The sequence below is a fragment of the Furipterus horrens genome, unplaced genomic scaffold, assembly GCF_987537825.1.
Source record: "Furipterus horrens unplaced genomic scaffold, mFurHor1.1.pri manual_scaffold_2, whole genome shotgun sequence".
NCBI classification, from domain to species: Eukaryota; Metazoa; Chordata; class Mammalia; order Chiroptera; family Furipteridae; genus Furipterus; species Furipterus horrens.
Genome location: NW_028327172.1, coordinates 194531916 through 194557397, shown reverse-complemented (window position 1 = coordinate 194557397; position 25482 = coordinate 194531916). Strand labels below are relative to the sequence as shown.

The 25482-nt window shown below is 40.6% G+C and overlaps 1 protein-coding gene across 1 annotated transcript in view; it reads left to right on the top strand.

Moving 5' to 3' along the window:
* Nucleotides 1-23768, top strand: part of FAM114A1 (family with sequence similarity 114 member A1) — a 51142-nt gene extending 27374 nt beyond the window's left edge. The window contains exons 6-14 of the mRNA XM_090266985.1: nt 207-341; nt 2551-2706; nt 8404-8527; nt 12356-12447; nt 14136-14297; nt 15132-15271; nt 18142-18214; nt 20483-20536; nt 22185-23768. Coding sequence (XP_090123111.1) covers nt 207-341; nt 2551-2706; nt 8404-8527; nt 12356-12447; nt 14136-14297; nt 15132-15271; nt 18142-18214; nt 20483-20536; nt 22185-22286 — 1038 coding nt within the window. The 3' untranslated portion in view covers nt 22287-23768. The remainder of the gene's footprint in view (nt 1-206; nt 342-2550; nt 2707-8403; nt 8528-12355; nt 12448-14135; nt 14298-15131; nt 15272-18141; nt 18215-20482; nt 20537-22184) is intronic.
* Nucleotides 23769-25482: the final 1714 nt, after the last annotated feature.

Sequence of the window (25482 nt, the reverse complement as noted above, 5' to 3'; positions counted from 1 at the left end):
ACACTGTATGTCCTATAAATTATATGACATATACTCTTTGAACACAAAGAAAGTAGGATTAAATGGATGATAAGTCTCCTGATGAAAAAAAAATTGTGACTTTATATTGATTTTAATATTTGAAGATAGAGCCATCTAGGAGTTGCTGACGGCTGCGGAAGAGCAAAACGTAAAACTCTGATCTCCTGCCATGATCTCCTCTGCAGGGTAAAAGCGTGTTAACAGGTGGGCTTGACGCTTTGGAATTCATAGGCAAGAAAACCATGACGGTCCTTGCGGAAAGCGACCCGGGCTTTAAGCGGACCAAGACGCTCATGGAAAGAACTGTTTCCTTATCTCAGGTGGGATTACATACTTTCACAAGTTTTCCTTTCAGTTAATAAAATAAATACATTCTTAAATATCATTTTTTATGAGACATTTGATAGCACGTGATTCAAATTCAAATGATACAGGAGACAACTGCACTGACTTAAACAGGAGGAGTGTGGGGCCATGAAGGTAGTCACGAGTGCCTACCTTCTGGGCAGAGTTCAAAGGCTTACCCCGATTTCCTGAAGAGTTGAATGTAGGGCGTGAGCTAAAAGGAGGAGGCAAGGATGCCTCCAAGGTGTTGGTCCTGAGCAATTGGACGGATGAAGATGCCAGTGACTGAGACAGGGAAGTCCACTAGGTTTTTCCTAGTCTGCACTAAGTAACTACAGGAATCAGAAATGCTCATTCATGCACAACCTAAATTCCTCACGTGTTCTGTCCCAGCGAAACACTCTGAGGAACATTTCTCGGATCCCACCCCAGAATCACTCCTTGCTCTTTAAATCCATCTCCTTTTCTTTTCCAGAGAGAAAACGGAACCAACATCCTGGGTAAAGCCAGTTCTTCTTTAGGCAACTTGAACTGCACTCTCCTATTTTTTTTTTTTTTTTTTTTTTCTGAGTGAATTCAATTCATTCCAGGATGATGTTTTCCCTTTACCTTCCATTTCAGCCCTTCCACCTCTATTCCAAAGTACATATTTAGAGATAGAAGTTGATGTAGACAGGAAGCAATTTCAATATCACTTGCTTATTTTATTTTACTGCCACCAACCCAGTGAGATGAGTGGGGAGGGGCGCGTGTGTTATGTGCTGTTTCATCAGCTCTGACTCCTGGTGACCCTATGACTGAATGACGTCCCCAATGTCCTGTGCTCAGCAGCCCCGCTCAGCTCCCGTAGACTCACGCCGATGGCTTCTTTCATGGTGTCAATCCATCTCCTGTTGGGTCTTCTTCTTTTCTGTTGCCTTCTGTTTTCCCAGCATCGCTCTCTTTTCCAAAGAACCCTGCCTTCTCATGATGTGCCCAAAGTAGGACAGCTGCGGTTTTGTCATTTTTGCCTCCAGGGATGTTTCAGGGTTAATTTTCTCTGGGACCCACTTGCTCATCTTCCTGGGGGTCCACCTGTAGAGATCTCCTCCGACACCACATTTCAAATGAATCAATGTTTTCTGTCACCCTTCTTCACTAGATCTTATTGTGTCAAAAATTCCCAGTGATTCAATGGGATTGTTCTGAAAACTTTAAAATTCAGAGCTTGCACTCTTAAATACAGACAGGAGGGAGAATTCTGTCTGTGACCCTGTGGGTGTTCAGCCAACAATCTCAGGACCTAAAATAGCTGATTGTTTTATTGACAAATAATAAAAAATAAAATCTGTTCTCCCATAACCCTCCCTTTGTGACCTTATAGTGGCCAGTGTACTTATGGTGCTCTTCACAGATATTACAAAGCACTATAAATTTAATTCCCCAGTAAACTTGATAAGGAAACAAAAAACAAGGCTTAGAATCAAAGAAAGTGAGTGTGGGAACCTGGGAGTGATGGTGGATTTGGGTTCATTTTGTTGTCTTTTTAGTGAATCAACAGAAAATGGAAAGGAACTCAGTTAACAGTCATATTTCTCATGATCAATCCAAGAACTGATAAGCTAACATTTTTATTTATATCCAGTATCTAGTAAGAAATACATTATGAGTTTATATTTTATTAAGTTTTTAATCAAAGATATTTGATAATCACATACACATAAAATTCTAAATAATGTAACAGATAAAATCAGGTCTGTTTATTTCTGCTTTCAAGTCTTCCTAGGTGCAGACATTGCAATTAATTCTGTCATAATAGATTAAACTTCTCTGGTGCACACAAATTTGCTCATTATAAAAAATGTGGATATTTTAAAGAATAAGAAAATTAATCACACACATTGAAAAACACTTCAGTGGAAGCCACTGTTGAGCTTTTGTTGTGCTTCTTTCCAGTCGTGTTCCTGGGCATTGAATTTTTGCTTTGTTTTGTTGTGTACATAATGAACATGTAAAATTCCAGTGGAATAGTATGTAAAAATTGTCAGTAGAATCAATCAAAAGGATCATATTTTGTAATAAACTCCAAAATGACTGAAACCTTCTCTACCAATACAAAGTCCGTCCTCAGCACCCAGTACATCTTAGACAGGAAATGGGGCTTTCAGGCGTTACAGAGTGTACAAATGTTATGTCTTCCTGCAGATGTTAAGGGAGGCCAAGGAGAAGGAGAAGCAGAGACTGGCGCAGCAGCAGCTCACGGCCGAGAGAACTGCGCACTACGGGCTGCTGTTTGATGAGTATCAGGGTTTGTCACACCTGGAAGCTCTGGAAATTCTATCCAATGAAAGTGAAAGCAAGGTATGTCTGCCCTGGTCATTATAAATGACATATTCCTCAATATGTTTTCTTGAACAGGAAAGAGACTAGAAAATCTGCCATTAGAACAGCTCATTTCCAGAGCCTCATTATATGATGAGGTCACAAATGCTGTACAGCCTGTGCTCCATATTATTTCCTCTCTGTGCTGTGCCGAGCTATTGCTCCTCCTCGTGCCCGAGAGGGCCAGCACAATAAGTCATCACCACTCATGTGATGGTGCAAAAGGCTACCGAAAAGCTTATCTGTCAGGCTCCTAGCCCTGCACTTCCCTTTGGTGACACAGTACCCAGATCAGAGCTGCCCTACCAAGCCGTTCTTCATTCTCACCCAATGAAAACAAAGCAGCTGTTTCTTCGAGACTATGAAAATTTTAATATTTTTAGTGTTATGGCTTATATATTGTATTCAATCACCCATTTGTTAGACTGCCTGAACTACGAAGGGCAGGATTTGCTTACCGGTAGTTAGAGTTGTATTTGGGAATGCCCCTGAACAGAAACCTGATAAATTACCCAGCAGCCCTGCATGGTCACATCTCCCCTGCTGTGGTCCCAAGAAACCAAACGTGAAGAGCAAAAATCAGCAGGGTTTGGTGATTTCTTTTGTGTGTGTGTGTGTGTGTGTGTGTGTGTGTGAGTGTGTGTGTATCTTTCACTAGCAAACACACTGGCACTATATGGTCACTATTCTAAGCACAGTAAACCTACTAAATCATTTAATTGTACATACGGCTCTTTTGTGTGAATGACTGGGGTATTTTTCCAGTGAAGGCCACTGGGTAGTAACCTCTGGACCTCTCAGGAGAGGCTATGGGCTATGAGGAGCTGTGGGCCATTCACTGGGGAGAGAAAGGTGCTCAGACAGGAAGCTGAATTTGGAAAAGAGTCTCAGAATGGAGAAAAGACTTGGACCCTCTCTAGGCCTTCTCCGTTCATGTTTGGACTTTGAGGAGGTTGAGACATTCTTCATGGCCACCTAGTCAGGGGAAGATGACATTGCCACCTAATAGGCAACCAAGAACAAAATAAGGTAGAGACATACATCCCCACTCCCCACTCACAAGATTATTGAGTTACAAGTTACTATCTGTGTTTATTTCCTTTTTAGTTATCCATGAGCCATCAGTGACAGTCTTATGGTTATAATGTTAACGGGTGTATCTTTTTTAAGCAAAATCATGAGTCTTATACAGATACAAAATGAACATGAATTAAAGAACTTATTTAGCTCATTAATTAAATGAAGAAACCAATGGGCTATTATAACTGATGCAAAGGAAAAGCCAAAGGAGCACAAATTTATAAGGAGTAAAGCCATTTGGAAATGAATGTGCAGCTGGACACAAGCCCGGTTTTTCCACAGGAGGCTGTTCCTCCACTGGGCAAAGTTCATTCACATGTCCATGGACAAGAAGTGTTTTGCTCTGAGATTGGCTATCTATGATTTCCAGAGTTATAAAATTACTCCCGTAGAATCAGAATTCAGTAATCTGGGAAGGTGTGCTTTAGAAAATGCATTTTCCCACTAAAGCACAGAGTTTTCTTTACAAAAACTGTGCTTTGCGTCAAATTTTACGTGATCGAATATAACTCAATAGCTGTATGATTTTGGACCTGTCCTACCTCAGTCTCCTTATCTAGTAAATGGGAATAATAATGAAACCTACTTCATAGGGGTATTAAAATAATTGAGATAACCCATGTGAAGTTAGTCACAGCATGCCTAATACATAACAAGCACTCAATAAATGTTAGCTGCCATTATATATATATATATGTATATATATATATATACATATATATATCAACATTTTATTTTTATATACATTCTTATATATATTTGTTATTATTACTAAAAGCATTACAGGCAAGCATGGCCCCTTGAAGCTATCATGGTGGTAGAGAGAGATTTCAATCTGGCTCATTCCATTGCAGGTCTCAGCTGTGAAATGGCCTCAAGACCCTAGAAAAGCGCCCCTAAGTACCAATGCTGCTAGGAGAGAGGTTAGATCCTTGGAGAGATGCATTGCCCTCTGTCTGCACACTGCTTTCTTTTCCCAACTGGGAGATTTTTGTAGTTTTCATAGAAAGGAAGGCAGAATTTTTTCTTGGCTTAGTAATGGTAGTTACTGGGTCCTAAAAATGTATGGGTCAAAACCATTAGTTAGGAGTTATCCTCAGTTCTATCAGGTGGGGGTGCCTGATCAGCAGGCAGCCTTCCTGCATTTAAGAACCCAGCAGCCAGGCTCTGTCCATCTTGTGCCTCCACTAGACCCATCCTAATGTTCATAGGCCTCTGGCAAGAATACAGATGGAAACCCATACTGGGATTGTCAGATTTAACAAATCAAAATACAAGATAACTAGTTAAATTTTAACTTCAGAAAAAAATGAATAATTTTTTAGCATAAGTATGTAATGTGTAATATTTGGGACACACATTTATACTACAAAAATATTCATTGTTTATCCAGAATTCCAATTTAACTAAATGCCTTATATTTTATTTGGCAACCCTCCACAAACCAAATATTTAAACGTAAAAGAACCTTTGGAAACAGACTGCTGAAGAAAATATGTTCTGTCATCCTCCCTTGACAAATACACTTTCATAATGACCTGGAAGGTCAGGTTCCCATTTAGAATTCCTAGACTCCTCAGATTTCCACTGCACCCCTCTGCCTGCTCTCTCCCTCCTTTATCTCCAGTTGCCCCTCACCTCACAGAGCCTCATGTGCACATGTGAGGATGACTTAGTACAAGTTCCACCCGCACCCTGCCAACACCCACCTCTTTGTCATCCTTTGGACCTAGGAGTGCTCCCTCCAATAGACAGTCTCATTGTAAGGAGCACAGTCTAGGGAAGAGGTCCATTCAGGCCGTGGAAGGGAACTTGGAGAGTCTGCTGGAGGAGGGTGGTCTAGAAGAGGGAATATGGGCCCTGGGCAGGCACATCCTTTTGGTCCTGTGGACTCCCCTGTGTCCAAGTCTAGAGTATTGGCTTTCACCATCATCTAGTGTCTTCTTAATCCCACCAGCGTGAGGCGAGAAAGTGTAGAGGGGACCCTCCCAATTTTAAAAGCCTTGACCCAGAAATGATTTCTGTCTCCTCTGCTAACATTCCACTGGCTACTATAATACATTATAAAATATAAGGCCTTATTATCATTACTATCTACTAGATTGATTCTAGGATGACAGCTGGCATGGCAATGTGGTATAATCTCTAAATCTTTAAGGAAAAAGTCATCATTGTATTGCCATTATGCTCAATATTTAACAAAAATTGGGTTGGCCTTTTAGTAGTTTTCCATAAAATGAAAGACACATTTTTCATTTTCACCAATAACTTTATTGATTTGGATATTTTGAGTATATCAGCTATCTCCCACTATTGGATTCTAGTGGGTAGAGGCCAGGGGTGCTGCTAAATGTCTTTCAATGCATAAGACAGCCTCACAGCAGAGAATTATTTGGCAAAAATATCAATAGTACCAAGAAACTTCACAAACCACTTTTGACATGTTCCATCAGTCACAGCAGCTTCTCCATAAACTGCACAAATCTTCTTTTGCATCTCAGTTTTATTTTTAACTTTCTTGAAATAATAATGCCAAAAATGTTGTGTATTTTCTTCCATCTTCAATACTAAAAATGGCTGCACAAAAATTCACCAGTTTTTATAAGATTTTTTTTAATGCACAGCTCATATGACAGCTGTCATGATACATACAGTCTAACAAAATTATTTCGAATGAAGTTAAAGACAACTTATTAGAGCCATCATACTGAAAAAAAACATAATGGATTTTTTGGCTACCCAATAATAAACAAGAATCTTCAAAATGGCACCCCAAACCCCGTTTCAGAGAAAAGATTTGTAAGGCAGACTGTACCCTTGTGTTCCCGACAGCACTTAAGCACAGTGCCAATTATATAGTCAGCATTCCCAAATATTTATTGAGGAGTACATAATTATTTATATTTTATTATTGGCTTGAAGTACAGATTCAATGCACGTTATCTTGGCATAACCAAATGAACTAAGTAGGAGGAAGCAAAAAAGCTGCTATAGGAGACAGATGCTGACAAAAGTCTTTTGCTTAAAAGAACCCCTTCCAGGGTATACCCAAAGCAGAAAACCCCACTGCAGTCACTCCCAGAGGACAGCTACCCTCCAGAAGACACGGGAAAACAACGGTGTTCCTCATGAGTGTGTACATTTGCACTAAGTGTTGTAGTCTAAGACATTTATTCAAGTACCTTTTTTTTTTTTCCACTCTTAGAAAACTGCTGTTTAGGAAATATATCTGAAGTGTAGGAATATGACGTGGGCACACCTAGGACCCTGAGACCTAACCGTGAGTGTATGAGCTGAAATAAAGAGTCTGAAAGGGTCAGGACCAAAAGGAGGGGCAGCAGCCATCATGCAAGGCACATTTGCTTTCACCTGCTGAACTCAGTGAGTGGGTTTTGTGGTGAGGACTTGTGCCCAGAGCTTTGGCGCTGGTTGCATTAGCAACGTTAGGAAGATGGTGCCCTGGCCTCCCGATGCCCTCTCCATCTCTCTCACTTATCCTGATGTGTGAATTCACTACCACAATGAACGTTAAAATATTCTAAAGGGCACGGTGGCTCCTGCGTTGGCTCTCCCTCCAGAGCAAGTGTTGGACCTGCGGGATGAAAAATTAAAAACCTTACTATTCTACAGTCATACTTCACTTCTTACATGGTTCTCCGTGCACTTTGACCATCTTGGAAATTGAAATCAATCTTCAGACCCACAGAGCATGACTGGCCATCTGCAAAAGTAATTTCTAATTGTGTACAAAGGGTCATTTCAAAAGAGGATATCTGCAGGCAATGGGCAGGGAGGACATCAGAGCTCTGTGAGGTCTCCCTACACACGCTCTCGCCTCCCCAGGGCATGGACAGCTCCCTCCCTGGTGCCCCCACTGTCCTTCCACTCACCACTGTCTCCTCTTTATTGGTGAACATGGGCCTCCCTCCTCTAGACTATAAAACCTCTGAGAAGAAAAATGTGTTTTGTGTATTTTTGCAATCCCAGTGCAATAACCCACATCTAGCAAGTGTGTATGTATCTCTATAATATTTATTTGTGTTTATTTACATGTGTGTATGTATAACTTCTCAATCATCACTCTTAAGTACTTTTAATTACATTATTTCATTTAACCTTCAAATCACCCTTATAAGGTAAATCCTATTTAGTCCCCATTTTACAGATAAGGAAGCTGAGGCATAGAAAAGTTAATTAAATTACCCAAGGTCAATCCTTTAGTAAATGAGGAGCTGGTACTTGAATGCAGGGTTGACACAGAAGTGTGTCTGGGACCCTGTCACAGAAGAGCTACCACCACGGTCCATGTAGCACCTGCTGTGTGTGCTTGTGCAACGTACTTCACGTTGGTTATCTCTGGTACTCCCTGAGGACACCAGTGAGTGTGAATCTCACTTTAAAAATTTAAAAATTGTGGCCAAGGGAAATTATGGAACTTACGTAACTTACCCAAAGTTTCACAGTTAATAGTCAATTCAACCCAGCGTTACCTCCCACACCACGAATCACCTCAGTTCCGGGAGCACTGGGGACACCTGCATGTAATGTTATTATGATAAAGGATGGCAGTTACGCTAACCTATTTCTTTTTTTCAGGTTCAGTCATTTCTAGCATCATTTGATGGAGAGAAACTGGAACTCATAAAAAATGACCTAATTTCCATTAAAGACATCTTTGCAGCCAAAGAGTTAGAGAATGAAGAGAATCAAGAAGAACAAGGTAAAGGAATATCATCAGTTAATAGCAAGACAAACTGTTGCTATAATCCTTACGACACTGCTAGTAATAAGCACATCCCTTTGAACAGGGCAGAATTATGTAACTCACTCACTTCTCCTCCTTCCCACTTCCAAAACGCTCCATGCGTCTGCTCTGGTCACAGGAGCTGGTCACATTGGTCTGTGATCCTTTTTTGCTGGGCGGGAACTCCTGCTGGAGGCATCTTTACCTCTCCGGTGTCCAGCACAACCACTGGCCCCTCACAGACACGCAATGACTAGGTGTGGCCACATGGAAAAGGAAGGCCATACACCAAACAGGGCCTGATGACTGGAGTATAGGCCCCGATGTCTAATTCTTTTGTCTGCATGTGGTGGTTGGGTGTGATTGATGTTGAGGGTGGGCTGCTGTTTCAATGGATTTCTTTTCATATTTTTCCTCTCTTAATTTATATGTGTAGGAGTTCAGATATATTTGTAAGTGGCCTCTGCTCCACCTAAAAATTACAGTTCATACAAGGACACACAGAGCACTTCGGTGTTTTGTGTCAGGTTGTCAACCCCTGAGCTGAGCCAGGTGTGCCCTCCCCATAATCCTCCAGCCAGACAAGAACATGACCCCAAGCACACTGGGCCCTATTTTGTGAGAAGCGAGGCTCCTTTGAGAGGGGGGAAAATGACCTCAAAGGTAGACATGCGTACTGATCAAGTTGTCCGTCTGGGAGCAGAATATAGTAAAACATTTGCTGCATGCAGGGACAGTGATTTTTCACCCATACTGTCCCTAAGCACTACCACCACAGCGTCCGAGGCGGTTATGCTGAAAGGTTGAGAGGTTGAGCAGCCACGGACGAGACAGAGCTGGCTTCTGGGACCACGTAAAGAGTCCCATTTGAATTATTTTCACTGTTTCCATGCTATACAGCCTTGAACAAGTTATGTAATCTTTCTGAAACTCAGCATCTCACCTGTAAAATGGTGACGAGGATACATATTTTCAAGGGCTACTGTGAGAATCAAAATTAGATAATATACGTAAAAACATATACCGCAGTGTCTGGCACACAGAACCGCTCAAAAATGGTCACTGTGGTTATTATTTAAAGTTCTCACACAATGCCAGGAAAACAGTAAAGGTGTAATAAGTTGAGGCTTTTATTTATGGTTGCCCTTGTTATTACCCACACACAGAAGAGTGATAAAAGTGACTTCATTCCGTCGAGTTTCTGGAAGTGTTTTGTGTCCAGCTGTATTACACACCTTTAATCAGAGCTTGAACACAGGCACTCCCAAGGCTTCATCCTTGATGCTCAGGGCAAAATTATTCTGAGCATTTGCAAACTGTCATTTAAATACCATCTCCCACTTTAGCCCCACTTACTAACCATATGCGCCTTCAGTGTAATGAGTTTTATGCTCATTGCATCAAAATAGAAGAATCAATTATACAAAAGCATAGAAAGAGGCCAATATCAAAGAGACTGTTGGAGAATTATGTTTTTGAGCATTTGTATGTTTCTCCAAAGTCACGAAGGACAACAGCCTCGTCTCTGGGTTAATAATGAAGAAATGAAGATGCTAGCTGTTGAAGGTCATGTGTTCTGGACTCAGGATGAAATAATATAGACATCTATTTTTCAGATTAGCAATCACCATAAAGAGCCAGGCTATTTCTCTTCAGTTTCTTGATGCCTGAGGTAGACCAGGATCCTATTAGGGAGTCATGCAGAAAGAATAGAAAGAGGATCCCAAATTTCCCATAACATCAAAGAGAGATCTCTGCCAGTGCATGTTAAGACAGTATTGCTTTCTCAGCTAGTCTACTTCTGGGAGAGGAAATTTGATCCCATACTGTTCAGTAGAAAAAAGTGTGTCCCTGTCTCAGTGTAAATTGAGGGGTTTTTTTTAATATGACAAAAAAAATTAAAGTTCTGAATAGCATGGGTAAGAAATCATAGATCTGTCATCTCTCCTTAAGTGACAGAGACATGTAATCTCCTGTAGTATATCCATGTTCCCAAAAGACCTCTCCAGATTATCAAACCACTATTAATTTTAATTAATTTAATAACAAAATGTTATTTAAACACTTAAAGAAGAATTGGGAGAAAAAAATAGCAGGGTTGTCGTTAATCCATCCAATTTTGATGGAGTGTTACAGCTTATCAGTGGGGACGAGCAGACAACCCAGGAGCGAGACTCGAGAAGAAACTAGAACATTGTCATCAAATTTTTTTCTTGTAAGCACTTACATTCCTAAAAGCTTCCTAACACCTAAATAATTCATTCGACAGTCTCCAAAAATATAATCAACTGTCATTTTTAGATAAGTTGAATAATCAGGCTCCCTTGCACTTTATAATGTTAGCTAATGATTTATGTGTTTGTCTTTCCAGCAGAGTATAATTTTATCACACTGCAATGGGTCTCTAATTTGGTTTACCACTGTTGTGAAGAGATTTTAAAAGGCTATTTTCTGGTCTTATAGCCTTGGTGAAGGTCTTCCCACCTTATACACAGACCAAGAGTTGCAATAATAGGTGTTCTTTGTTGCAACATTTTTTTTATCATCTGTTTTTGTGTACTTCCATTTTTCTCTGATTTTTATCTAAAATATTTGGCAGAAGCTATTGGTGTATTTTCCTGTTTCATAGAATGAATGAACATTTAAAAGCTGGGGCTGCACAAAATGCTTGATTCCTGGCTTAGTGTTGATTGCTCTTAAATATTTTTAATCTCCTCATGTTTTATTTTTGTAGCACTTAGCAATAAACTTACATAAAACTTTAGTGCTTACGAAATACTTTTGCATTTGTTATATTATTCGGGCCTTGCAACACTGCTAAAGAGGAAATGGGTGGTTTTTATTATCCTAAATGTGCAGAGGAGGATTTGGAAGCTAAGAAGCCCCTGACTGGCCCCATGTCACTGATCTGTTAAACGCTGGAGTTGGGGTAGAACCTACACCTGCCAAGCCTCAGTGCAGGCTCTTTCCGCCCTGTAACACTGCCCCCTACAGGATGAGAAGGACCAGGCAGTTTGGGAAGGAGGTGATGAGCAGAGGTGCCCCTGTCTCTCTGCCCTGTAACACTGCAGAACGTAGGTCCTTCTCCTACAGAATGAGAAGGACCAGGCCATTTGGGAATGAGAGCTTGTTGATGCTCAGTCGTGCCCCCGACCCCTTCATTTTGCCTACTTAGAGAGGATGAGACCACAATCTCGGCCCAGCAGAGAGAAACCCTCAGCTTTTGATTAACTCCCTCTCTCTGTCCCCCGACTTCACCCACTCCCAGCTCTCCCTTTGCCCGTGTGACTAATGCCTTCTCACTCTTGAAGACTCAGTTCAGCCACCACCTCCTCCACTGAGGCTAATTCGGCTTCCTCTGGGCTGTGGTTCTGTGGACATGAAAGGGCACCCTGGGTGTCATCGCGGTTGCAGTGCTAGGCATTACAATACTCTAAGTCATAAATACAGTGTCTTCCCAGGCCACTCAGGCCTGAGAAAGGGCATTTACTTGTTCATTCAGTCATTCTTTCAGCAAATAGCTACTGACCACCTATAGCTGCAAATAAGACGGGTAAGTTCCTTCCCGTCCTCATGTTGCCTCCAGACCTGCCTGGGGTGTCCCAGCCAGTGCTAGAGCAGCAGCCCCCTCACCCAGCAGCCCCCCACCCAGCAGCAGCAGGCTGTCTCTCTGCGGTGTCATGAGTGGGCAAAACTCATCTTTGCCTGGCAGCCAGAGGGCAGGCTGTAGGTTGGGGGAGCTGCCACATTCTGAAATATGAAAAATAAATCATGCTCCTTACTTCTTTCATTTTCTGTTTCTAGGCTCAGAAGAAAAGGGAGGGGAATTTGCTAGCATGCTTACAGAGCTTCTCTTTGAATTACATGTTGCCGCCACGCCTGACAAGCTCAATAAGGTCAGCACCGTCTGAGTCGGAGTTTTTGTCTTTTAGAGGAAGGTCTCACTTATAAAATTCCAGAAATCCACCTGAAACAGAAAAACCCCAAATGGCACATGGGTGGAGGGCAGTCTGAGGTCAGTAATTAAGATTTGAGGAGGGCTGCATAATGAAATGTGATGGTAGAGAACATGCTAGACTGTGTCATGAGACCTGGGTTTTAGCTGCAACTTCGGTAGTAATTACCGTATGACCTTGAACAAGTCACTTCTTCTCAAAATAGAATTTTATGTCAAAGCAGGGGTTATCCTCAGCATAGGGGGAAGAAAAATCACCAAGGGGCTTTTTCAAATTCCATCTCCCTCCCCCGTTAAAGTGACAGGCCAGAATTAGGCAGAGAGAAGCAGGCCCACCAGCTCACCCCCCTGCCCCCTCCCACCTAGAATGTTGGTGCTGCATCATGTCTCAGAACATCCCCACTGCAGCTTTCCAGGTTCCTCTAATAGTACCACAGTAGGTTCTGCAAGTTAGTGCAAGGTCTTGCTGCGGAGCTTCTTAATAAGGACACTGATCATTAATTACTTAAAGCTGTGTCATTTGTCCTATTCTCTCTCCTTTTGTTTTCCCTTTCTTCTCTTGAGCGAGCAGTAGTTGGCCCTCATTTATCAAGGTGGGTGAGGAAAGGCAGAAGGAGGCAGCGAGGGGGAACAATGAGTAATTTCTTTATCTCTGATAGAGGTCACCAATCCTGGCAGGTCAGTGACCTGAACACAATGGGAAATTGTCTCATCCATCTCCGTGCAGTGCCTGCCACTGCTCGGAGAGTGTGCAGGGCCTCCCTGGTTCACTTACATAGTCAGGTAAACCTTGGTTCCTCGATGAGGATGCACCAGGGCTAGTGTTATTGGGTTCTGTCTCCCCAGATATTCTTACCATTAACTTGCCATTCAACACCTGACATATTAAACTTTTGACATGTAAGCTTTAAGATGAGAGGTTTAGCATAAATTCAGGCACAACACTCACTTAAGCACACGATTTAAAATAGAATGATAAAAGCTCCCTTTCTAAATTCAAGGAAAAGCAGATAGGGAAGCATGGCTCCTGCTTGTCCAATTTAGCCATAACTTTTTAGGCACTCCCGTGAAATTAAACCAGTCACAGAGCTGTGCCTGGTCTGTCCAAAAGCCCTTCTCTCCTCCCCCGTGAGGTCAGAAGACACAGCAGCACCATGAGAGAAGGTAAGAGTCATCTCTCATCTTCCTGGCTTCATGAGACATATCGTGTGAGGAAATTTGCTTTAGCAATGACCCTGGCTAAATCTGTTACCTATATCTTATAAAAGTACTGTGATTCTTTTACAGTTGGTCATGACAGTGAAAGATATACTATCGCTCTTTCAAGGTGACTGTCATTTCTTTTTCTTATCTGAGTATCATTTTAGAGTGCTTTTTAAAAAAATCCTCTAACCTTGTATATAGTTCTCTCCATACTTTCTATTGTGTCCCCTTTCCCTACATCATGGTCACCCGAAAGCCACAACAAGGGGTTTTTAAGGAGCTTATGGAATTGCCCCATCATTCTTTAAATACACAGAGAACCCACCTTGATGGTTTAGAGAAACTTGGTCCTAGTCTGGAGATTAGAATTTCTTAGTCTCTATATTTGTACAATAAATGTCTTGCTTTGGCTGGGGGCCCTCACAGGCCATGAAAAAAGCTCACGACTGGGTGGAAGATGATCAAACCATTGTGCCAGTAGATGTGGCAGAAGAGTCAGAGGGAAAAACTAAGCAGGAAGAAAAGGAAGAGAAACTTGAAAACCCCCAAGAAGACAAAAAGGAAGAAAGGAAAACTAAGACAGTGGAGGTAAATTTATTTTAGACTGTCCACCCGAAGAGCAATAATATTATGTTAATTTTATTAGCAGCCTAATTTTAAGTGAGAAAAAGCCATTTTATTTTTATTGGAGAAATATAAGTATTAGTATAATAAACACCAAAATTTCTCCATGCCAAGATAACTTGTGACTTAACATAGGTATTATAGCTTTTCTCCATAGCTCTACAAACACAACTTAAAAGATCTTTAAGAACATAGTTGATTTACCTTGAGGGTGAAATTTCATCTTCTATACAAATTTGAAATCATAAAATGTCTTTATGCTTCATAATTAATGAGGTAATTGAAGTTTTTCAAAGAGATTTTATTGCTAGTTTTGATTCTGTAGTTTAATAAATATATATGTGCATAATTTATATCCTGCCTGTGTTCAAAAATGAGTTTGCAATAACTTCATCTTCTCACATTGGATTTTAATTTTAGAGAAAGTAATTTTTAAAATTAGTTCATGTTGAGAAAAAGGTTTCTTGAGCCCTATCCATTCAACCGCCCCTTCACACACCTCCCTCAGCACCTGCCTATTGTGTGCCCAGTGTTGCTCTGGGAACTGGGGACGGAGCTGTGACTAAGGCTTGCCACGTCTGTGGAAACCGGGCAGCACTTCCATTGTATGGCAGCATTTCCACTTAGAAAGTCTTACACATGCCCATGAGTCTTTGGGTAAACTTTTTCAGGTCATATTTGGGTTCTTTTTTATTTTTTTATTTTTTTTAAGAATTATGTATATATTTTTAATAGCACAGTTTTTTTTTAAGCGTCTGCTCAATGAATAATTTTCTTACTTGCATTTCCTCATCTCAGGAAGTATACATGCTTTCCATTGAAAGTCTGGCAGAAGTCACAGCACGCTGTATCGAGCAGCTTCATAAAGTAGCAGAATTAATTCTTCATGGACAAGAAGAGGAAAAACCAGCTCAGGACCAAGCAAAAGTTCTGATAAAGTAAATGTTATTTTAAATTCTTATTTTTCCAATTTTACACATATACACCATTCAAATACACACACACACACAGGCTATTAAAGATTCAGATTTCAAGTCAACTAATTCTAGTGTTTATGGTCATCTTAAGGAACAAGGACTGTCTTAAGAAATGAATAATGTTAGCAAGAATAATAATAGCTAATTAGACATTTCAGGAATTATTTATGAAGAGATTTCAGGGAAGATACCCTAAATCATTCAGAGCTAAGTAAGTGTTTATTTTAATAGATATAAGTCTTGGCAGTACAGACCTTTGAGGATAATTACATTTTCAACGTACCACACAAATATTGAAAGGAAGCCTTAATGTGACTTCTCAGCAAGCTTCACCAAAACATGCAAACACACCCCCACTGTACCTAGGGATTTATACCTGCTCTAAATATTCTGAACTCTGCCAATGGTGGTCACTAAAGTAAGCCAGTTCACTGTAGGTTGCATGTACATGTGTGTGTATATGTGCTGTCATATGTTATGTTCTTCAATAAATAGAAGTTATTATTAGTTTAGTGAAATAAAATGTATATATGTAACTCTATATACATGAAAATAGTTGGTATGGAGTTCATTAAAATAGTTGGCATGGAGTGGAAAAATAAGCCATTTTTTAATTTATACATATGACTGTGAGTTGTAGTAGAGAAAATTAGCACAGGTCCAAATATGTGTCACATTATTATACAGGCACAGGAGCCAAAATAAGAGCCTCCTAAAAATATGTGGATACATATACACACATAATTCACTCAATTACTTCACTAGCTAACCAGGCTTTGCTTATTACTGCATTTGGCAGTGTAGTTTGGGGAGCAAATTTTTAGTGGAAGGACCTTCCAAAAGTCAATATTAGTGGCATTTTTCCTCACTTGTAGAGATGTGTCATCTAGTCTAGATTTTCATATCTAAACATGTGAAAATCAAAGATGTTATAGGAACTGTACACTCCTGCCTTTAATATACCTAGGAAAGAATCGTCGGCAGCCGTCCGTCTCGAGAGACGATGGTGTAGCTTCTTAAGAGTCTATCTGCACCGCCGAGAATGGCTGTGCAGTCCGACTTGGGAGTGACACGGTATCTGTCTCCTCCCGTGTTGAATCAACATCTTGCGATGACGCTGGAGTGTCCTCTCCCGTGAAGCTGAAGCTACAGAGCCTGGGCAGGGTGATATGGAGGGTCTGCTGTTGCCCATGCAGCAGACCCCCCTCTCTTCGCAGCTGAAGGGTCCAAGGGAAAGACGGAGTCAATACAGCTTGGCTTCAGGTGCGCCGCAGGAGTTGCCGGTGTTGACTACAATGTCAAACCGCCTTAGGGACTCCGGCTCCGAATTTTCTGTCGGGGTTTACTCCCTTAGCCTTTCCCCTGAAGAGGTATGCCGCAAGGCAGCAGAGGTTTTTTGGAATCAGAGTTTTCCTTCTCTGATGTGCCCTGACTGGAAGATCGAACCAGCGACACTTAGCTCGCAGGCCGACGCTCAATCCACTGAGCCAAACCAGCCAGGGTAGTAGGAAAGAATATTATTTACTTAAATATGTAGAAGGAAGAGGAAAAGGCGAAATAGGAAAACCTTAAAACACTAAGTACTATTTTAGATTTGCTGTACTGACTTGAAAAAGGAGGGCTGAAGTTCCAACATGTGTACATGTAGCAGGACCTTGCTCTTAGCTTCCTTCTGAGTCCAGTCCTGATTGTCCCATCCTTAGCAAACTGCTCAGCAAAAGGGAACCAGACCTCACATTTGTCTGTATAGTAAGTGCCTCTCCACCCACGTGCCTAGGAACATAGACAGAATGGCTCATGGGCCATCTCCCAGCTTTACTCCTGACCCTTTCTGCAGAGAAGTTTTGGGTGGAGGGAGGGTTGGATGGATGGATGGATGAATGAATGAATATGAATATTTCTCAATAAACCAGAATACATAGCTCAGACAAGGACCCCTATTTCTCAAAACAAAGCTTACTTCTACTTACTGCATTAGATCTTTTCTTAACTTTGAGTTACTGCTTTTCTAATAGCATTTTAATCACTATTCATAAAAGTCATATATATTATTTTTTTAAATCAGACAGTACCCACGTTGTTAGGCATTAGATTATTTTCCGTTTTTGTCATCATCACTGCATTGCTGTAGTGAAATATTTGTGTCCATTTTGTATTGTTTTCTTGAGGTAAAGTCTTAGAAGTAGAATGGCTGAAATAAACTTGGAGTTTTGATATGTCTTAAAAACATATTCTACAGGATCTTTATCTTCAGGCATCTAATAAAAACAATCAAGGATCAAGAGACACCTGAGTTTGAATCCCCAGCTCTACCACTTACTGCTGTAGGTCCTAAGCAAGTTATCAATACTTAACCTTCTTAAATGTCAGTTTCTTCATCTATAAAATGGGGATAATAATGTTAACCGTAAGGTCACTCTGAGGATTAAATGTGATTATTTATACAAAAGTACTTAACATAGTATCTCAATGAATGCTCACTATCATTTGAAAATGATCAAAAAGCTGGAGGAATGCTAATTGGCAAGAATCTTAATCCTTCTACATGTGGAGTTCAAGACTGGTAGGTATTCTTCTGCATGAGGTTTTGATTCTAAGAAGAGTAGGCTGAATTAGGTGATTATTCTTCAATTAAGCATGCAAAGAAAACCAGGATTAGCTTAAACTGTGCTTGTGAATCATGGAACATTATTGAGAAAAAACATTCCTACAGAGCATCTTCAAACTTGTGTGCCATTCTTTTAAGTGGAATACGGTATTGATATCAGTAATTGTCTTGATACTTAACATTGTTTTATTTTATTGAAAACCACTATATTTTTAAATTTCAGATTAACTACTGCAATGTGTGATGAAGTAGCCTCCTTATCAAAGAAGTTCACAAATTCCTTAACCACTGTTGGGGTAAGATTGTAATACTAATTCTTTTCACCTTTTTAGGGGAGATGGGTCTATGGGGGCTCTGAGGAAAAGTAGAAGATTCAGGGCCTCCTTTGATGGCTTCACAAAGCAGAAGTTTTGCCAGGATGTTGGCTAAGACTAGGCCAAGAGCGCCTTCTCTAAGCACAGACAGGCAGCTCAGGGCTCTCACCTCACTGAGTTTGAGTCCTGATACTGCCATCTCAGACCTCTGAGAGGTTGGGTGCGTTTTCAGACAGCTCGTTGCTTTCCATTCCTTTCCACATAATGGTATTCCAGCCCAGTGCTTCTCGAGCCTGAATGTGCAAGCAAATCGCCTGGAGATCTCGTTAAAATGCAGATTCTGATTCAGTCGCTGTAGCATGAAGGACTGAGATTCTGCATTTCTAACAAGCTCCCGCATGATGACAATGTTTCTGACCCCCAGTCTACATTTTGAGTAGCAAAGCTCAGCAGACAGGTGTTGTACTTGAGCTTATATGTGTGTATATAGTTGACCCTTGAACAACATAGGTTTGAACTGCTCAGGTCCACTTGTATGCCAGTTTTTTTCCCAACAAACACTGTAAATGTATCTTCCTTATGATTTCTTAATATTTTCTTTTCTCTGGCTTAATCTGTTGTAAGAATACAGTATATAATACATATAACATACAAAGTATGTGTTAATTGACTGTTTATGTAATTGGTAAGGCTTCCTGTCAACAGTAGGCTATTAGTAGTTAAGTTTTGAGGGCATCAAAAGTTATCCACAGATTTCTGACGGTGTGGGGGGCTCAGACCCCCTGACCCCCACATTGTTCAAGGGTCAACTGTATATATACACATGGGTACAAATGTTTGCATGCAGAACATCAGAAACATGCAAGTTATTATTTTGGAGAAAGAAAAAGCTAAGTCCAAATAGAGATCACTGAAATGCCGTCTTGACACAACAATCCTCATCTTGTACTGTGATGAATCATTTACATCAAGGCATTGTTTCTCTTCTCTAAAACAGCCATTATTCATAACTTGAAGTTAATGAGCGTATATTGCTCTCCAGACTCTATTAAAATTGCTTGCACATCTCATTGATTCTGAAAGCCAATGTCATCTTATTGTCCTCATTTTGATTATATTTTAGAGGTTTATTGATAATCAAGTAAACCTGAAAGCAAATACCATAATGGATTTTCTGGTTACTTTCTAAAATGATTGGGCTTTTAAAGATTTTTTTTTTTCACCAAAATTTTATTATAGTTTTCCCAGTAGAGTAATGTCAGTAAAAGTGGGCTGTTCTGGGAAGATATATTTCATTTATATATTGTACTTTTGTTTACTATAAAGTCTTCTGGGTACAGTAAGGGAAAACCATCTACTAAGATTGCCCTCTCTCTTTCCAGTCCCCTTAATTATTTATTGTCTAAAATAGATTGAACACTTTAGATAGGAAGACTGTTGATGGATAAATCCATAGTGGAGATAATAATGATGATACTAACACTAGTTCTCATTTTTTGAATACCTACTTTATATCAGGCTCTGTATTCTGTGCTTTACATATATTTACATTTTGAAAACTGGGATCTGCAGACCTTTTTGCAAGTTATATTTAAGATTGTTTTAATTTTTCTGCTGATTTGGAAGAAACACCCTATAACCAAATATCAATATTTTTCATTTAAATGAAGAAGGAAAAAAAAAGACTAATGAATAGGCTTGGGACTAATGTAGGCAACAAAAGTACTTAACACCCCTGCAGAATTTAACGGAGCTTCCCTAAAAGACAAAGAAACAGCATCAGTTATCTAGATAAATATTTTAATGCAATATTTTTAAAAATCCAGATGAGTGCCAAACAACTTGAGGGAGAGACAGGTCCCAACCCTGCACTGCTACAACTCAGCCTCACTGTACTCACCCTACCCCCAGACCTGCTACAAGTCTTCAACAGTTAAAAAGGTCTGAGTTTACATTTCTAGTTATGTGACCTGAAACAAGTTACTCAACCTTCCTGATTGCTGCTTTTCCATCTTTAAATTAGGGTTATCATGGTACCTACCTACCTACCTACCTCCTAGGATTTCTATCAAAATTAAGTGGGATCATCTAGGGGAAGCAGCAAATTTGAAGCTTGGTCTAGTGTAAGCTTTCCACTTCTCTCCTCCCTCTCTAAGAGATCCCTCAACAAAGTCAGTGTATGACATTGCATGCGGCAAACCTTGTAGTATGAGCACCTAATCTGTCAGTTTCATCCTTTTGATTCCACAGAGCGACAAGAAGGCCGAGGTCCTTAACCCCATGATCAATAGTGTGTTGTTAGAGGTAAGTGCCCTGGGGTGAAAGTGCTTCTGAATCAAAGTGAATGTTAAAGCTACATTTTTTCCCCAGGCAGCAGGTGTTACTGCAATTCTAAGTCAATCATCAACAGTCTTTTTTTGAGTACATTTGTGGAGTTCAACCAGCTGTAAATCCTCAGGGGAAGCAACAATATGTAATTTTCAAGAATTCCTGATTATAAAGTGAAACGCAAAGCTTGCATGCTATTCCTGTCACTGTTTTCTCCGGGAGAGGCAGATTTCTGTCGCCAAGTTTGACACCAGATTTGCCACTGTGATTTTCCTAAAAATGGGCATGTCCCTTCATTCCCAAAAATCTTTGGTTTAGCTGGGTCTAAGCTCCAGACTGTCAGAGTGACAAGTCTGCCCGTTCAGTGACCAGAGGCACCATCCTCTGCAACCATTCACTCCATGGCCTGTCTGGTCACCAGGACTTCGTAGCATAGATAGGAAACTGCCCTGACACCTCAGTGTTTTTGCCAGAAACAGTGATGCAAGAGAAGTTCAGGGACATTCTTGAGTCATAAGGCACTGTGCCCTGCCTGTGGTTGGTGAGGGAGAGCCTTCCATTAGGGGCTACACGATAAGAAACAGGCATATCTGTAGCCACAGGGCACCCAGCTGAAGCCATAGGGACTAACAAATTACGTTTAAACATGGGCAATGCATAGACAGTAGCTTCTTGCAGCCTGAAGTAGGTGTCAATTGCAAAATTTGAGAATTACAGAACTTCAGGTAAGGGAGGGCTACCTATTATATATATAGCAACATTTTTAGGAGTCATGCCTTACTATTAAGGAAAACTACCAAGCTATTACAAAAAAAGTAACAAAGTGGTGGCACCAAGTGTTACTGTATAGGAGAGAGCCACATGTAGAGTCAGCCGGAATGGATAAGGCATTCTCAGGGAACAGGCACAGTTAAGAGGAAACCCAAGCAATCAGAGGCAGAATATGGAACAAGAAAATCTCTCCCCTGGCCATCCAGAAGGCATTAGCAGATTAATTTACCATGTCAGCCATGGAGAATATGAGGTCAAATGTTTATTCATTCTCCCGGTGGAAGTTTTCTCATGTTTCAGTTACCTGAAACTTTACATGGCCTCTCCCTCTAATGCTGTATGCTGGGATACCACAAAACATGCCAGACAACATCAAATATCCAAACCAAGTAAGGTACCAATGCTCATGAGAGGATGCTAGCATTCAAAGTTTGCCACGAATAACTGCACAGTATTTCCAGTTCGCTTTATGCCGATCATTCTTAACTTATTTATAAGTTAGGGCAAACTACAGCCCCCTTCATAGTATGCTTTTGTGTTATTTCAGGACAGGGGGTTGATCTGGGAAGGGGTAGATGAGACTGGACATATTGGGTCATGAATAAGCACAGAGTTTATGGAAATGGTTCCCCTCATTTTGAGTGAGTTCTTCTCTCTGTTAGTATAGATCATTAAGAGCTGGACGCACTCCATCCCAAGGAATGTTTTTGCATTTGCTTTAAGCACCAATGTTACAGGGAAAATACTATAAAATATTGTGGGGCTTGATGAGAGGGAACATTGTCAAATTGGAAGAATTGTCAGAATTGAACTATGAAAACAACCCTCGAACGACATTTTTCTTCCCTCACAGGGCTGCAATAGCACCACATACATCCAGGATGCCTTCCAGCTGCTGCTGCCTGTTCTTCAGGTTTCACATATCCAGACCAGTTGTTCAGAAGCACAGCCATGACCTGGCCGGACTCCATCTAGTAAGAGGAAACAGCAGGCCACGTTGCTTTGATTGATTTATCTTTGAAGGCAATGCTTTCTATGCGTCTGGCCACAGGCACCCATTTGAGGACACTACAAGCAATTTTGCACAGACAGTACTGAAAATGCAAATTTAAAGAGAATATCACTTCTCTTAGTGTATATGGTTATTTTACAGCAAATTGTGTTTTCTTCATGTTAATTTAAACGTACACAGCTTTATAGTGATAATTTTCTTTAATCTGTAATTCATTCACAAGTACTCACTACCATTTCCCTGGTCAAGCATGCTATATTTAGAAATTCATAGGCACACCTTAGACTTTTTTTTTAATCTTTTAAATTTCCACCTTTAAATTTTCTATTCTTGTAGCATTACTTTGTTTTTCTTTAATTTTAATCTTTACTGTATTTACCTAACTTAGTTTTGTTACAGAAATGTCATGGACAAAGATGACACTACTTATAGATTAAGCTATAATAGTAAAAGGGGAACATAAGTATCTCTTTAGAGTTGTTCCTTTTTGAAATAAACATTTATTGAGCTCCTACTGTATGCTCATAATAGAAGAACATGATCGCACCCCAATAAAGACAGATATTCTGAAAGAGGCTTTATAATAATTCTTAAATTGTGTTAGAATACTAATAAATTTACTAAATCTCAAAAAATGTGAAGAATAAGGGAAATTAATGGTTTAAAATGTTCTACCCTTTAGTGTATTTTATTTTTCCACCCTTTCTGAACTTTTTTATCCCAATCTTTGTATATGGGGTGAAAATGTATATGAAAGGCGATACTACAGAGTATTTAGTTTAAAATTGACTTCTTATAACCATTGATCCATCATAGCATAATTACGAATCTTGGAAGTCTTCAAATAGAAAATTAAAGGGATTTCAACACAGTAGACCCCAGGACTGCATTTTTTAATCTACATAGTTTAGTCAGACTGTTTTGTGAATACACAGATCATAGTCACCAGTAGCAAACACTATAATTGCTTCTAAGGGGCAGAAAATACTGATGTGTGGGTTGGCTGACTGGTATGTTGATCCATGAGAGGCTGCTCGGAAGAGCCTTTGGCCAGGAGAGGCATTGCCAATGGGCCCTGTTCTTCATGAACTCCATATGCTCGTTCTGGATGGGGGTGCTGTGTGATGCTTCTATTTCAGACATCCTTGCAGGCATGGTCACAGGATGTCTTGCCCAGTGGCTCTGTCCAGGGCAAATAAAGCCCATAATTTTCCAACTGTGGAAAATCCCTCCTTTGCATTTGTTTTTATTCCCCTGATAGAACAGACTGCCTTTGTTCCATACAGGCATTTCATTGGTCTGTGTTGTGTATTTCACTTGTGTATCTCCTGAAACAGCCAAATAGAAAACATCAAAGCAATTTATTTACAATCTGGAAAAAAATTATTTGAAAAATCAATTAAAGATTCCTTTTTTTAACTTGCATTTTAATTTTCTGAAATGTTTCTGTTATTAAGTCTAGAAAACGATTAACTGATGAAAATGTTGCTCTACCTCTTCAGGAATTTTAGACTTTTTATGTATGGGGCAGAGAGGAACAGACTTGTATAATTTCTTCACATCAGATTTTTTAGCATCAATAGATTTGTAGACATTAACAGGAAATGTAAAAGAAACTAATCATCGCAAACAAGCTAGATTCCTAGAATCAAAGCTTTAAGCTTAACTGCACCCATTTAGTGCATATCAAAATTTTAATCATAAAATAAAATAGAAACATGTAGAAGAATAAGAGAGATAATTATTCTTTTAAAAGTGAATGACAGGGGAGAAACAAGATGGCGGAAGAGTAAGTGGAAGCTACACTAACCTCCTCCCAGAACTAGTCTGGATTTACAACTTAATTTGGAGAAATCATCTGGAATAACCAACCGAACAGTAGCTGGAGAGAAGTCTTATAACCACGTCGTCGTCGTCGTCGTCGGCAGCCGTCCGTCTCGAGAGACGATGGTGTAGCTTCTTAAGAGTCTATCTGCACCGCCGAGAATGATTGTGCAGTCCGACTCGGGAGTGACACGGTATCTGTCTCCTCCCGTGTTGAATCGACATCTTGCGATGACGCTGGAGTGTCCTCTCCAGTGAAGCTGAAGCTACAGAGCCTGGGCAGGGTAACCACGGAGAGACAGAAAAGGCCGCTACATCACAACGTGACTGGTAGGGAGTGCAGAGACGCAGAAGGGCTGGCTGGGCTCACACGGGTGGCAGCTGAAGGGACTGAGAAACAGCCGGGGGTTCCCCCTGAGAAGGGCAGGGTCTAAACCCCCAGCTGAGCTTCCCAGACTACAGCAACAGAGTGGAAAGTAAAATAGTATCCAGCTGTGAAAAGCGAAAAGCCACAGGGTTTCTTGCCGGAAAGAAACAGCTGGAGAAAAAGAGCTCTTAAGCGGATCACATACTAAAATATTTTGGCCCCCACTTACCCTGGGCTCAAGCGGAGGGAAGGCAGAGAGGACTAGAGATGCTTGAGGAGAGTTTGGTGTGTTGGCTTTGAGGGGAGAACTGGGGAAGCAGCCAACGGGGTCCCAGTGCTGACCCATCCCCAGTACTGCAGGCAGACCTTCCCCTCCCCCCACCAAGTGGTGTCAACGTAAGGGGAAGCAAAAGCCCAGCCTACAGGAATTAAGCTGCCACACCCACAGTCCTTAAGCCTGACAGTTAATCATATATTGAATAGATTAACAACTAAAGAAGTCAGACAAAGGCAGTAGATCCCTGGAAGTCTCCAACAGGCTGCCTAGGCCCAGACTGGTACAGGATCTGATGCCACCAGGGGCAGATCCAGGAAGTGCAGATCATTCTAAGAAGCACCAACAAACAATAGGAGTCACAAAAATGGGGAGACAGAGAAACAACCCCCCATCAAAAGGAAAGGTAGAATCCCCAGAAAGAGTGCTAAATGAAATAGAGGGGAGCCAACTATCAGATATGGAATTGAAAGCATGGATTATGGAGAAGCTCAATGAACTCAGTGGAAACTACAAAGAACTCCAGGGAAACTACAAGAAACTTACTGAGAATTACACCAGCATGAAAAAGGACATAGAAGCTATCAATAAGAGCCAGGAGGCAATGAAGAATACGATCTCTGAATTGAAGAACACAATAGAAGGAATTAAAAGCAGGCTAGAGGAAGCAGAAG